Source organism: Megalobrama amblycephala, linkage group LG15, assembly GCF_018812025.1.
Source record: "Megalobrama amblycephala isolate DHTTF-2021 linkage group LG15, ASM1881202v1, whole genome shotgun sequence".
NCBI lineage: Eukaryota > Metazoa > Chordata > Actinopteri > Cypriniformes > Xenocyprididae > Megalobrama > Megalobrama amblycephala.
The window spans coordinates 6,403,632-6,419,166 of NC_063058.1; the positions used below are offsets into that span (position 1 = coordinate 6,403,632).

The 15,535-nt window shown below is 36.1% G+C and overlaps 2 protein-coding genes across 2 annotated transcripts in view; one reads left to right on the forward strand and one right to left on the reverse strand.

The window, feature by feature from the left end:
- Positions 1–734: 734 nt before the first annotated feature.
- Positions 735–1,964, reverse strand: fibina (fin bud initiation factor a). The gene has a single exon (XM_048158328.1). The coding sequence runs from the start codon at positions 1,901–1,903 to the stop codon at positions 1,232–1,234; it is 672 nt and encodes a 223-aa protein (XP_048014285.1). The 5' UTR covers positions 1,904–1,964; the 3' UTR covers positions 735–1,231.
- Positions 1,965–6,209: 4,245 nt separating this feature from the next.
- Positions 6,210–15,535, forward strand: part of slc5a12 (solute carrier family 5 member 12) — a 32,435-nt gene continuing 23,109 nt past the window's right edge. Inside the window, exons 1-4 of the mRNA XM_048158296.1 lie at positions 6,210–6,574; positions 8,433–8,498; positions 8,603–8,654; positions 15,468–15,535. Coding sequence (XP_048014253.1) covers positions 6,230–6,574; positions 8,433–8,498; positions 8,603–8,654; positions 15,468–15,535 — 531 coding nt within the window. The 5' untranslated portion in view covers positions 6,210–6,229. The remainder of the gene's footprint in view (positions 6,575–8,432; positions 8,499–8,602; positions 8,655–15,467) is intronic.

The following is a 15,535-nucleotide window of genomic DNA, read 5'->3' on the forward strand; positions in this document are numbered from 1 at the left end:
CCCCCCAAAAAAATTCTCGCTCATTACTTTTTTTTTAAAAACAACAAAACCGCTGAAACTAGATCCATATGAAATACTGAACAGACACAGGTCTGGCAACACTAAACCATTAGTAAAGACATTCTTTCCTTGAGCTTTAACCTCTAGCAAGAATAAAACTCCGAATGAGAGTAAGCAAAAGAAAACAGTCACGGCCCAGGAGACTGTGGGTAGAAAACATCTAAGTACTTCATTTTTCTGGTTAGAAATTAAAATTCACCAGCAACGCTGTGCTTTTTGGTACAATATTTTGGCTTATGCATCTGTGGTTTTGGTATGTTTCATGCTTCAGTATGATTTTGGTCATGACTTACGTTCATGCATGGACTACAGTTCAATTGTTCACCAGGAAATATCCCTGCATTCTTGTGGAGTTGGCACTAGGAAAGGTAGATTGTGTTTCTTTGTATATTGCTACAGACTTTGATTATTCTTCCACATGGCAGAAAGAAAAAGAGACTTTCTGTTCTAATGGCACAGGAAATGCCAAATCTCAACCAGCTTGTTTAACCACTGACTCTCCAACTTCCTCAATCATCCAAGATTAAATGTCAGCAGTATACAGAAAAGACCAGACTACTGAAGAAAGAAATAACAGATTTTGACATCAGTTGTAGAAAGAAAATAAAAATAAATCTGTGTATGGTACAGTATTTTGTTTGAGATTAACTAAAAAGTGAAACCACAGGCAAATCTGATGTTTAAAAAATGACTTTATTAATTAATTAAATCTTATTAAATAATATTTTTTGACTTGAATAAAACCAGTTAATGTAGATGTTGCACCTCATGAAGCGCATTTTAGTTTACCTGACATTTACATGAACTAAAATGTGACTGATCTACGTTTATTCATTTATACAACTAATCAAAAAAGGCATACACATTTTTTAACAAAAATCTTGTTTGCATGCATGCCCAGAGACAAAAACTAAAAATATTCAGAAAATTTCAGAATAATTTTTTTAAAGGTTCAAATAACTTTTGGATTTATGCTTTAAAGAACTTTTTTTTTTTTTTTAATATTCAAAGAAACTCTAATCCAAAATGATTCTCTACTCTAAGATTTCTTTATTTTTAAGAGTGAAGGAACCTTCATTGCTCAAAACCACAATTTTTTTTTTTTTTTTTTACTAGATCCTTGTAATAACAATCCAACTTGGACTGTAGTCTGTCCAGAATGTCTGTGAGTCTAAACGTTCAGGTAGTCATTTTTCAGCCGGCTTAACCTCGATCCATGACTCCGAATGATCAGAGAGATGAGTTCATGTTTATCCTTGAGTCCGGACGAGATGTCCAGAGTTTCCTGTAGAGTGTCCTTCACACTATACATGGGGTTGATGAAGTTATTGGTGAATTCATTCTCCTCTCTTTGCCCAGTCTCCTGGCTTTGCTTGAATTTCGTCTCCAACTCAAGAAGCGATTTTTCCACGTTTGTAAATGCCTCACTGATTTGCACAATCTCCCTCTTTAGGTATTTCCCGTAACTGTCCTCGCCGTCCAGGTCGTAGGAAATGCTCTTCCCAATGCTCTCCAGAACGCGCGCTGCGTCTTCGATCTGTTGTTTAACGATGATAAAATCCTCTCGGATGATCGAGTCCCGGTCTTCCTCCACTGGACACGGTCTGCGGTCGATCCATTTGAAAAGCATCTGGCATTTTTCCGGGTCTTCGGTTTCCTCGTAATCACCGTCCGGGACGAAGAAGTGGTGAAATGTCCCGTTGGACATTTCAGGGAGCAAAGGTCCCGTGTAGACCGCACCGCAGAGCGGAAATAAAAACAGACCAAGGGCGAAGGCTAACATGATAGATAGCTTCTGTCCACTCCGAAGGTCTGACTGACCTGACAGAGACGATGTCCACATATGGAATTCTTCATATGAGTATGCGCACTAGATGAGACGCTCATGGTCTGTAATCTGAGTCCAACGCGCTTTTACGCGCTCTCAAATTACCTCGCTGAGCGACAGTCAAAAACAGAGCCTGGAAGCGTTTTCAAACTTACGTTTTTGCATATATGGGTAACACTTTGTAATAACGCTAATTGGTTATATTCTATATAATTTACAATTGATTTAAGTCATAAACAAACATTGTAATATACAGCATAATGATATAGAGTGATATAAAATACAATACAATATGTGGGACACTAATACAAATTAGCTTGAATTTACTTTATCCTATGTGGGATGACTATCCCACTTTACCTGTATTCACAACCTAAATAATATTGTATTGTATTATTTATAATAATTATTATATAGCAGTCTCATTATACTTTTGCATGAAAAGTGTGATGGCCCTCAATGCATACAGACCTATAGATTTGAATCTAATTGAACATTTTGTAACATTAACACATCTGTCAAAATTTGCAACATTCAGCATTTTATCAGTTTAAGAAAACACTTTGTCAGCAGTGTGCCAAGATAAAATACACATCAGACAGTTTTACGCATGATAAAGCATTACAAACATCACTTAAGCACATAACCAGTTAATAAAGAAGTGAGATAATAATGAACCACATGCTAAGCAAAGTTTTTTGACAGTCACTAGACAGTCACCATTACTGTTGTTTATATCCAAAATAAAAAAAAATTATTTGAACATAAGTTAATTTTAAACATACAGTAATTTGAACGTTTCAATTAAATAAAACATAAGATAGATAGATAGATAGATAGATAGATAGACAGATGGACGGACGAATAAATGGACAGACGGATGGACAGACAGACAGATAGACAGAATCCTGTGGGGAAATTCATGGTGACAAATATGCAACGTGATCTCATGAGAATACGTGTGTATTTTTACATAAAGTGTGGTTCTACCACATGTACATTTACTGGTCCCACTTTATATTAAGTGCCTTAATTACTATGTACTTACATCAAAAAAATAAGTACAATGTACTTATTGGGTTCATATTGAATTGCAAAACACTTGCTGCTATTGAGGTGGGATACGGGAAAGGTTAGGGAAAGCTTTGGTGGTATGGGTAGGTATAAGGGTAGGGGTAAAGTGTAAGGGATGGGTCAACAGTGTAATTATAAATGTAATTACAGAAATTAATTACAGATATAATTACATGCAGGTGTTTTTTTAAAATATTAGTACAATATAAAAACAAGTATGTACACAATAAGTGCATTGTATCAATTGATAAATTTAAATGTAAGTACATAGTAGTTAAGGCCACTTAATATAAAGTGGGACCCATTCATTTACGTTTTCATACACTCAAAAATGTACAATATTGATGTATTTATACTACTATGTAAAATACTTACGAATTGACAGCAATAAAACGTAAATTATTTATGTATCTAAGTGTGAACGTATGAATTCCCATGTAATATTGATATTAAAATTGTGGCATTAATGTTTTGTTTCTGTTGTATTCAATTGTCATATCAATACATGTTTTTAGTCACATTTATTAAAATCCCCCTGAAATCAAAACTTAAGTTCACTTTCGTGGGAACTATCGAACTATCGGGTTCCCATCACATCATTGACGTAGCGTCTTGTTCCCTTACTCAGGGAACAAGGGTTACATCAGTAACCCGAGACGTTTTTTAGCTTTTGGTATGAATATGTTAGCCTTATGTTATGAATAAGCTGGTGTGTTCCAAAACAATGACAAAATTCACATTTAGGTGATATAAGCATTCAAAAATGGATCACGGATTTTCATGACATCACATCACACTTCAGCTTCTCATCAAATCTTCTGTCCAATTAAATGCTCTCTAGAATCTGAAGTCCCGCCTCCTCCTACTGAAGCTGCGGCTGAAATCGGTCATTTGTTCACACATTTACTAGTTTCTACATGGTGAATGGCACATAGTGCACTATATAGAGAATAGGGAACGATTCAGACAGTGTAAATATGCTTTCCTTTGACGCGAATAAAGTCAGTTTTTGCGTTAGTATAACGTGAACCGCTGCGAGCACTGTCTGCTCTGGCATAGGTACACGAGAGCACAGAGCAGATCATATCCGCGAGTCGGCTCAGACCACGAAAGGTATCGGACCCATTTAAATTCTGCACAGAATGCTGTATTTTAAAGTGATATAGAAGAGATTAGGAGGAGAAATGGTTAGATATTAAAAGGAAATAATATCTAACCATTTCTGAGTTTAACGGCTCTGGCTGAGCTGTGATATAAACAAAACGTTATTGGATATTTTAAAAAAGGGACGGGGCTGTTCGATATATCGCCCTGTCTTCCTATTTCAGTTGAAATTACGTCAACACATTGAATAATGCTGTGCGTTCCAAGACACTTCAGTGGGCCTTTAAATGCAGTTTACTCATCTACTTAATATGAAAAAAACATTTCTGTTCGTGACTGGTTCTGCTAACTCGTTTCGATGATTATATAATGTTAAACAAAACTACACTTTACAGAGTGTTAACTTCAACATAACTTTTCCGTAATTGTTTAACCATTTTGTAATATTTAGTTTGTTTGCTGTGCAACACAAAAGGTGTTTTCTCCAATGCAGCTGACAATACAACCATAAGATACACCAAAACACAACATACATTCACAAATCACATCAATTTTATTTGTTCGCTGTACTCCAGATCTTTAGAATCCATATGTTTGCAAGGAACAGATTCAAATTCGGCCCTTTATCCAGCGTTCTTCATTTTCATTTTCAGCAGTGACCAGGTCAAAGACACACTCGTTATGACTCAAATTTGAAAGTTGCGTCCTTGAAGAAGGTGGCACTGGTTTCGAACGCTCATTGGCTCTCACCTGCTTCGCCACAGATTGCGACATGTCGTGTTTCAGAGAATTGACATTTGAAATTATTGCGCGGCAATGCGCACCTTCACCGAGAGAAGCCGGATTCATATTTTCATGGATTAATATACCTTAAATTCTGTTCTGTAATGTTACCCTATAAAAACTAGGTTGCGTTTTGGTGTATCTTATGGTTGTAGGACATACAGCGTACGCTTTTTTAAAGAATAGGCTACGGAAGGCGGAATGGCGGAACCACTTGCAAGGTGAACAGTTGCGTTTATAAAGCATATACATTCGTATTTTTTTTTCGAAAATGACCGATCATTTCGCTAGATAAGACCCTTATTCCTCGTCTGGTATCGTTTAAAGCCCTTTGAAGCTGCACTGAAACTGTAATTTTGACCTTCAACAGTGGAGTCCATTGAAGTCCACTATAAAGAGAATAATCCTGGAATGTTTTCATCAAAAACCTTCATTTCTTTTCCACTGAAGAAAGGACATGGACATCTTGGATGACATGGGGGTGAGTGACTTGGGTAAAGTTGGTTTTATATTCGCACATTCGGACTTCTGATAAATTCAGACTTTCCAATAAATGTGCAATAAATTAATGTTTGCGAATTTTAAGCAGCGACATGATATTGACAACCAACGATTGTCAACTTACATTTTTCACAGTCGATCAAAATAGGCAAGTATTGTTTTAATGGCATATTTACTTGTGAATGTCCACTGAATGTCCAATGTAGTGTGATTAACAAGGCTATTGAATACGGATGTCCGAATGTGCAAATATAAAACTAACTTTACCCAAGTGGGTGAGTATCAGGAAAATTGTATTTGAAATTGGACTTTAATGCTATATTATATTTAATGCTATACCTTTAATGCTATATTGTTACTGAAATGTTCATTCCCATACACATTTCTGTCCATTATATTTTATTCTTTTAATATTATGTAGGGCCTATAAAATGGGCATGTTTAGGTTCGGGGTAGGGTTTAGGGATCTTACATTTATCTATAAAATGATAAAAAGGAAAATTAGGCCTACATATATCTTTATGGCATGAAAGATTTGTAAATATTTAAAACATTTTCGCTGTAAAAACGCAAAAATACTACGTTTAAATGCTGCCAATACACCCATATTGTACATTTCAGCAGCTATCCAAACGTACAAAAATGTTTTATTGTACGTTTTGTGTCTTTGAAGGTTATGCATTAATACCTACGTATTAACAATGAGAACAGGCTGTAATATAATGACTAATAGACCCCTCGACCCATGTCCTCACTCATAAGCATTTTTAACCTGTTAAAAACTCAATGATTAACACGATTAACATGTGAGGTGTCTGAACTAGAGATACTGGAGCCTAACTACCAGTTTGATCGGATTCTGTCTCAAACTGACGAAACATGGAGAACATTGTAGGGACCTTCCAGGTTGGGGACTATGTGGTGTTTGCCTTTCTGTTTGTGGTCTCGTCAGGTATCGGGGTCTTCTTCGCCATCAAAGAGAGGAAGAAAGCCTCATCTAAAGATTTTCTGGTTGGGGGCCGTCAGATGTCTTGCGGGCCGGTGGCCCTTTCTCTCACCGCCAGCTTCATGTCTGCAGTGACAGTGATTGGGGCCCCATCAGATGTGTACAGATACGGGGCCTCTTATGTCATCTTTGGGGTCGCCTACACGTTTGTGGTGTTTTTAACCGCTGAGCTTTTCCTGCCTGTTTTCTACAGATCAGGCATCACCAGTACATATGAGGTATGAATGTACATTTCAAATTAGCTTTTGAAGTCAAATGTTAAAATAATAATAATAATGATAATGATAGTAATAATAATAATGGTAACACTTCAGTATGGGGAACAATTATCACTTTTAACTAGATGCTTGTTAGCCTGCATATCAGATGTTTATTAGTACTTATAAAGCACATATTAATGTCTTATTCTGCATTACCATATTCTACATCCCTAAATCCTACCCAATACCTACACTTAACTACTACAACAAACTACCGTACTAACTATTAATATGCAGTAAATTAGGAGTTTATTGAGGGAAAAGTCATAGTTAATGAATATGTGTTCCCTATACTAAAGTGTTACCAAATTTAAGATTTATTTATTTGAATTGCACATAAAATTTCTATCCATTTGGATTACACAGTTTTAACAAACAAACAAACAAACTAATAAACTCAACATGATGCATATTTGTCAATCATAACTGAATATTGCTTGTTCCACTGCTAGGCATATTTTACCCATGTTTATACTTTTTAACAGATTTATGGTGATTCTAAGCAATTTGTGCATTCATTAAAAAAATGTTTATTTCATTTTTCATTTACGTATGACTGACAACTATGCATCACATTAAGTTTATTAGTTTTTGTTAAAACTGTGTAATACAAATGTACAAATGAATAGAAACCTTATATGCAATTCAACTACATAGATCTTACACTTAGATATTTTTTAAAGGGATAGTTCACCCAAAAATGAAAATTTGATGTTTATCTGCTTACCCCCTGGGCATCCAAGATCCACAAATGATGATTTTTCAACCGTTGCGGTCTGTCAGTCGTATAATGCGTGTCAATGGGAATTCCATCTATAAGAGTCAAAAAAACATGCACAGACAAATCCAAATGAAACCCTGCGGCTCGTGACGACACATTGATGTCCTAAGACATGAAACGATCGGTTTGTATGAGAAACCGAACAGTATTTATATAATTTTTTACCTCTAATACACCACTATGCCTGAGGTCTGAAAACACGTTCTGATGACGGAAGTGATCTCTCATGTGTATATGTCTATGAGTCCGAGCGATCACTTCCGGCATCAGAGTGCATTCAGACCTCACCAACCGGATGCGCATGGCAGTTGGGCATAGTGGTGTATTAGAGGTAAAAAAAAATTTATAAATACTGATCATTTTCTCGCACAAATCAATCGTTTCATGTCTTAGGACATCAATGTTTCATCACGAGCCGCAGGGTTTAATTTGGATTTGTCTGTGCATGTTCCCATTGACATGCATTATACAACTGACAGACCACAACGATTGGAGTTAAAAATCATCGTTTGTGTTCTACTGAAGAAACAAAGTCACCTACATCTTGGATGCCCTTGGTAAGCAGATAAACATCAAATTTTCAGTTTTGGGTGAACTATCCCTTTAAGTGTAGTGTGCCTTTTTATACTGCACTGAAATAATATTTTGTCAATTATCTCAAACTGTTTAAAATTAACTGGTTTTGATCAAGTCAAATATAATATTTAATGTGACTGAATCAAACAGACATTGGCTTAAACTAATGAAAAATGAATAATTTTTATGGCACATATTCACTTTTTACAATATATTTATATCACATGATATCATTATTGCATAATATATTAATATTATCTTATTCAAATATAAAATATAGAATATGTCTACTACAGGACAGAAATGAAGTACCAAGTTAGATGTGGTGTTGGCCAGATGTTGCTAGGCTTTTGGAGGTCATGACCTTCAGTAATAAATCCTGTGTCAGCTGTAGTCATGCAAGTTAAGGCCCAGCATGTACATATTTTTTCTGAAATGTAACTTGTGTTTTTCTCACAGTATTTGGAATTGCGTTTTTGTAAGCTTGTTCGTGTTGCAGCCACTCTAATTTATATAATCCAAACGGTGAGTGTGATTCAATATTCATACACTTAAAACACAAATTTTGTAGATTTTTGTTTGGTTTTTGATAAATTATAATGCTGATTGTTCTATTTTTAACTCCTCAGATTCTGTACACGGGTGTGGTAGTTTATGCCCCTGCTTTAGCTCTGAATCAAGGTCAGTCTGCATTCATCACAAAGAAATAAAATACCTTGTGTTTTTTTTTTTTTTTTTTTTTTAATACAATTTTTTCATGATTTAGAAATTAAAAGCTAATTTCTACCCTGATTTTAGCCCTCTAATTTGAACACTCTGTTGGAAGGGGTATGCTGTGAGACTTTAATGTAAACAAATGTAATCAAAGACATCTAACATCTTTGCATATGAAATGATTATTACATGTGGAACTCATTTGAAACTTATTACTACTTTTTTTTTTACTTTTACAGCTGTCGAGATTAACTAACTGTGAAAAGTTATAATTATAGCATAATTATATCAGAAACCACTGATCACAGATTAGACATTAGAATTAACACAGTTGCTTACAGTATCTCACAGAAGTGAGTACACCCCTTACTTTTTTTACTCACTTTTGTGGCCAGCAGTTTAGACATTATTGGCTATGTGTTGAGTTATTTTGAGGGGACAGCAAATTTACACTGTTATGCAAGCTGTACACTCACTATTTTACATTATAGCAAAGTGTCATTTCTTCAGTGTTGTCACATGAAAAGATATAATAAAATATTTACAAAAATGTGAGGGTGTACTCACTTCTGTGAGATACTGTACATGTTGTGGCATTACTGTCGGGTCAGTAAAAGTCTGTTTGCAAAGCCTGTGCAGAATTGCGACTGATTTACCAAAGAATCCACAGTGAAATGTACCAAACAAACAAATAATGCTCTACTGAGACATTCACATAGTTGAAAATAAATAACCACTTTCCTAGCATTACGATCCTTTGGAAGGAATGTGATTTTTAGTCCAGTGGCCCTGTATACAAGTGTACAAGTAGGCGTTGATTTGATTCTGGCGGTCTTTCGTCGCACTATTATGTCATACTGAAGCAAAATCCGAAATGAGTAATTTTGGTAGCTTGGTTTCAGTAAAAGGTGTTTTTGGACTAATGTGAATGTTTTGAATTCTCAATCTTACAGGATGTTTTTATAGTACCTCTTAACATAAAAGATTAAGAAAATGTTGATTTCTCAATTCATGACCCTTTTAAAAAGTATTTGAGATGCTATAGGAGAATGATTTCATGAATGAATGTCCCTTGTGAAAAAGTGCACTGAATTGTATTGAATGTGCACTTGTAGTCTTAAAAGTATATATATATAAACTGCATTTGCGGATGATATTAAATAAATAAAAGACCACTACTTAAAGAGAGTCAACTTTCATGACAATGTTTATGAAGCGACTCAATGTTACTTTGTTACTAGTTCTAAAGTGACATTTTACAATTATTAACGGAGACTTGAGCTCAACTGTTAAACTGTCAACTTGAGATTTGAATCCATGGCGGAAGGAAGTAATTCTGCACAAAAGAGGGTCTTTTAAAGACACTCCGTTGTTGTTTCTTATTTATTTATTTACTCACTTGTGCCCTCAAACTGTTGTATAAACTCAATATCACACTCATAGTCGTGCGATATGGCTGTATATCAGCCTGCTGTTATTACCTATGGCCAAATCACAGCCGTATACTCGGTGGTTGGATGCTCCCTCAGACCCGGAACTAAACTACTTTCGGAAATTAAAGTGTTTAAATTTCGAGACATCACGATGTGATGCCTGGATTGCAGCAGTGAAGCAAGAAGGCTGGATACCAACTAGCAACTTTAGGATATGCAGCACATATTTTGATTCTGGAAGTAAATGACATTTGTTCTGTTAAATTATTTGTATATCTTTACATTAGCTGTTTACAGTTTTTCTCAATCGGTTAGACACATTTCTCCAAACTTAGGTCACTGTTCTCAAAACAGTTAACACAGTAATCTGAACCAGAGTCCTGCACGGGTCCATTTTTGGAGACCCGCTCCAGCCCGTACCCGCAAAGTTCAGCACCAGATCCGACCCGTCACCCGTGATAATATCAAAATTAAATCCGCACCCGCCCAGACCCGTTAATATTTGGCCCGTTACCCGACCCGTGCCCGCGATAAATCACACATGCTAAAATCATTCCAATTAAAGTGCTTTATTTTTTAAAATTTAAAGTTCTTAACTTTTAAAAAATTCTTAAAATTCTTTAAAGTTAATTTCGTTTTGTATTAATTGTATCTTAATTTTAATCAATATTTCATCAACCAATTGCTTGTTGTATTTAATAAATAAGTAAATATAGCAGACAATAGATGATCACGACATGAAGGCGCCGGGGAGAACTGGAGCTCGTATCATAAATGAACTAAAACTCAGCGTATAAGGTAACTTGGCCTACTTGCCTCACAGACCTGAGGAAAATATCTATATTGGAATGTCTACTTTTAAATAGAGCAATTCAAAACGAAAGAAAACAGACTGCTCTCTGCTTATGTAATCCGAATGAAATGTGCATTTCTCTCAGGCGCGTTCACTACTGCGAAGATCGCGAGTCAGCATCGTCAACTTCATCTTTGCAGCCACTGACACAGAAAACACTTGTTTAATAATAAACAATTAACATATCTCCTTGCTATATTTTACATAATCATAATCATTAGGCTACTTTTTTGCCGGTTCTTTGTGACAGCTTTTAGGTGCTTTATTGGCAGCGCAACCCTTACATGTTAGCCTACATGAACTCATCACGACCGCATCAGCACAGAAAACATGGAGATGCAACGCTTGCTCCAACTAGGCCATAGACATCTGTGCAACTAGGCTACGAGAAGCATCAACAAAAGTTGCACTGTCACAGTGGTGGTGACGTGATGGGTCAAATGTCATATCGTTGTTGCGTATAATGGTAATTTAGACATACAAATATTGTGAATATTTTTCATCCGCGCTACTACCCGCCCGCAAGGAGTTAATTATCCGCCCGCATCCCCGCCCGTGAATTTTAGGCATGTCACAATCCACCCGTTTTATCCACTTTTATGCGGGTATCCGCGGGTACCCGACCCGTTGCAGGACTCTGATCTGAACACTTTGTAATTGTCCTAAACAGGTTGTAAGTATACATTTTCCTTCATTGCATGCAAATTTTAAATCACATGCATCATTTTTTCAAAACACTGCACAAAATTCCCACATGTTTTCACAGTAGTTCATACATCCAACCAAAACTTTAATATATCAGGTGAAAACAATTGCAGCTCTTTTTATTGGTTTTACAAATATCACAATTATTTGTGCACCATTTTTCCAAAACATAACAAACAAAACTCTATGGTCCTCAGGGCCCTCTGTTCGAGCCGCTTCAGACACTCAAGCGAGTCATTGACTTGCAAGTGCTTTCTGTGAGTGCATCCTGAGCCAATTCTGGCAGTCGGAGCAGCTCTTTGTATGCTTCGGAGGCCACGCTAAAGGGCTGCAGGTCACTAAGCAGAGATTATCCCATTGGATAGTGGATGTGATCGTGGTGGCATATGCTTCCTTAGGCTTACAGTGTCCTATTGGAGTGAGGGTCTACTCCACTAGAAAAATGACCTTATACATGGTCGAATGGAATATCCATTGTTGACATCTGTGTGGTGGCTGGCTCGTCCTCGCTGTCTACCTTTGCCAGGATTTATTACTTGGATAGACCTGCCTTTCTGGCATATATCTTGTCTGCTTAGACAGTCTATGACCTACTGATGCCCCTGGGGTTTTGGCCTCATTGGCCTGAGCTTCACCATACAGGGTGAATTCTTTGCCCCATGGTATTCCACCTTAGTGTTTTCTATGAAATCACATTTAAAGCCCTCATCCCTGAGTTCTTTGGGCTGGGCTCGCTGGACGGGTCTTCCATTCTGCACTTGTAGCATGGTGCTATTGGGCTGTGTTCCCCAAAGCGTCAGCTTTGATGGAACGTGAGTAAACTATGGAAAGGGAAAGTCTCAAATTAGTAATAATAAGGAACGAAGCAGTTCACATTAGTTGTCTAGCTGACAAATGAAATGAGTAACATGTTACAGTAATGTTGTATTGTGTAACATTAGCTAACTGCATTAGTTTACAAAAGATAAAAAAATTTCATCACTCATTAAGCTCGGCTAATGTTAATTCCAACATACACTAATGCATTAAACAATGACAGTAGTATTTTTAAAGATTGTGCATTAACCAGATTAAATTAAATTATAATTGTTTTTCTATTTTTGTCTTTATATGACTATGTAAGTCCAGACTACAAAAAGGGTTTAAACAATGTTTTTCATGCTTGATCAACGAACCATAAACAATTATTGCACATGCACCTGTGGAACAGTCCTTAAGACACTAACAGTTTACAGGTGGTAGATAATTAACGTCAGTTACAATAACTTAGGACACAAAAGAGATCTTTCTACTGACTCTTTCTACTGGACTTAAGATGTGTCCAGAGCCCCTCCAAAATATAGATACTGCGTATGTTGTGTTGCATATCTGTATGTGACTGTATACTTGAAAACCATATAGGAACATATTTTGCATATGTTGTCATTTATCAGGTTTCTGTAAATGTTTGCACTGTCAGTTCCCCAAAAAGTCTAATCTGTATGTTTTATTTTGAACTGCTCTTTGTCTGACCGCCTTGGAAATATCAATGTCTTTCACTGATTTTGGATCAATCTAAAACAAAGTGGCTTTGTACATTTCCTGCAAGTATCTAGTTTCTGTGTGGAAAGTTGAAAAGTCTATTTTAAAGCGTACAGTAATGCCAAGTCATCATTTATTTTCAGTTTTTGTTAATACCTTAAAGGGGTGGTTCATTGCAATTTCACTTTTTTAACTTTAGTTAGTGTAATATTGCTGCTTGAGCATAAACAGTATCTGCAATGTTACAGCACTGAAAGTTTAATGCAAATGGAGATATTGTCTTCTAAAGTTATGGCAGTTTATTGTCTACAATTACGACCGCTATAAATTAAACAATACCTTTATAAAAATACTTCCACTCAGTCATCAGGATAAAACAGTATTGAAGGTAACATAAACAACAGTAATATTTACAAGTGACAGCATATCTAAACACTTTGACACAAGTACAAAAGGAAATACCATTCAGAAACGTCCTTTAAAAGCTGTGCTTGCAGAGGTTCTGCTTGACCCTCTTCATTACTGCTATCTGGGTCTGATTCGGGCTCAAATTGATACGGCAATATTGATACCATTATTTACATTTCCACCGAAAGCATGCAACTATTGCACATAATGGTAGGGGCCATGGCGTTTCTGCACGACGTGCACATGATGCTTCAGCGTGTAAAATGAAAAGTTTTTACTTTTCCATGTTTAGTACACTGTCATCATGTAAAAGTACCCTCTGTCAAGCTTTGATGTATCCTGTGTATTTACCTTTACTTACCATATTATTCCCAGGAAGATAAGTGACCATGTTTCTTAGAGATTTTGTGATATATTGAACAGATGTTACCTGAACCTTTTGTTTCATGATGATCTGAGAGTGGATCTCCAATATATGTTTATGAATTAGTCCTGTGAAAAGAAGAAGATTTGTTAAATTGACCAAGGAATATTCAGCACTTGCCTGCATTATTCACCTGCATCTCCAGCACTTTCTGTGTTTGCTCAACCTGCATGCTTATCTGTAACCTTACCCTGTGATACTTGCCTCATCTACGCCACAGTTCTACAATAAACTCCTACAGCTGGGTTCATCTTCATCCTATTATATTTAAAAGCATTTCCCTTGGCTTTTCTGCAGTCGTAGATGACATTTCCCATGACAAATTGAATCATGAAGGATACATGCAATGTTGCCTTCAGTCTAATTATTGTAATCTTGCAAATTGAAACTCACTTGAGCTCACTATTTTTTGAGAACATTACCTTACATGACAGTCAGACTGGCATTTTTTCCATGTAATCATCTGTGTTGATAGTTCTGCCATAAGCACAAGCCTTCTGAAGTAAAGCAATGCGTTTGTGTAAAAAAAAATCCATATTTAACAAGTTATGAAGTAAAATATCTAGCTTCTGCCAGACCGTCTTCTGTATTCAACGTACGAAGAAAGTGTAAAACTCTTGCAGTTCAAAAAGCTTACACTACATCCTATGCCTTCCATATTCAACTTATGGAAAAAATGTAACTGATGCAACACCAGTTTACACTTTCTCCGTAACTTGAATACGGAAGGCGGTCAAGTTTAGTCAAAGCCCAAAACAATTATGCTTCTTGTATTCTACTCTGTGAGACCTTTCAAATGACACACTACTGTCTGAGCTGTATGATATATTTAACACATTGCAGTAAAAAAAAAACTTTGAAAACTTTTTTATTTTTATTTTTCAGCAAATAAATTAGCAATACTTAGGAGTTAAAGTTCACACTCTTTTAAATGACACCTATTCACACAAGCTTTTAAATGACACCTATTTTGTGTTGATCAAGGCAGTAGTTTTGAAAAATAAGATTATTGCTTTTTTTGAAGCTAGGTGGCGCTCCGGTTTAGCGGGATGACTTAGCACTCATTAAGAGTTTAACAAAATGGTTACATGCATTAAAAAGCTGAGTGTCTATGCTTTAAAATGATATGAACTTTTTTGTGCTATTCTCATCAGTGGTTGCTTAGTAATTTGATTATGATTTTTTTTTCCGCGCTTGGTGCTTAAAGGGTTTTTGTTGTAGTTGTTTTTTTTTGCTTTTAATTAAGATTTTGTTAACTGAATCTAAAAATTTCATATTCATTGGGTCCTTCCTGGAGGTTAGCTGAGGCCCCCTAGTGGGCCCCTGCTTCCTTGTTGAGACCTACTGATTTATATGAAAGTCAACTCTAAATTTATGAGTCATTCATGCAGAATATCAGGTATATAAACATATACTTTTTATTCTTTTCCCATCAGTGACAGGATTTGATCTTTGGGGATCCATATTTGCTACTGGCATCGTCTGCACGTTTTACTGCACTTTG

Excerpts from the sequence above, each read along its gene's own strand:
- fibina (XM_048158328.1), bottom strand. The coding sequence starts at position 1,903 with ATGTGGACATCGTCTCTGTCAGGTCAGTCAGACCTTCGGAGTGGACAG.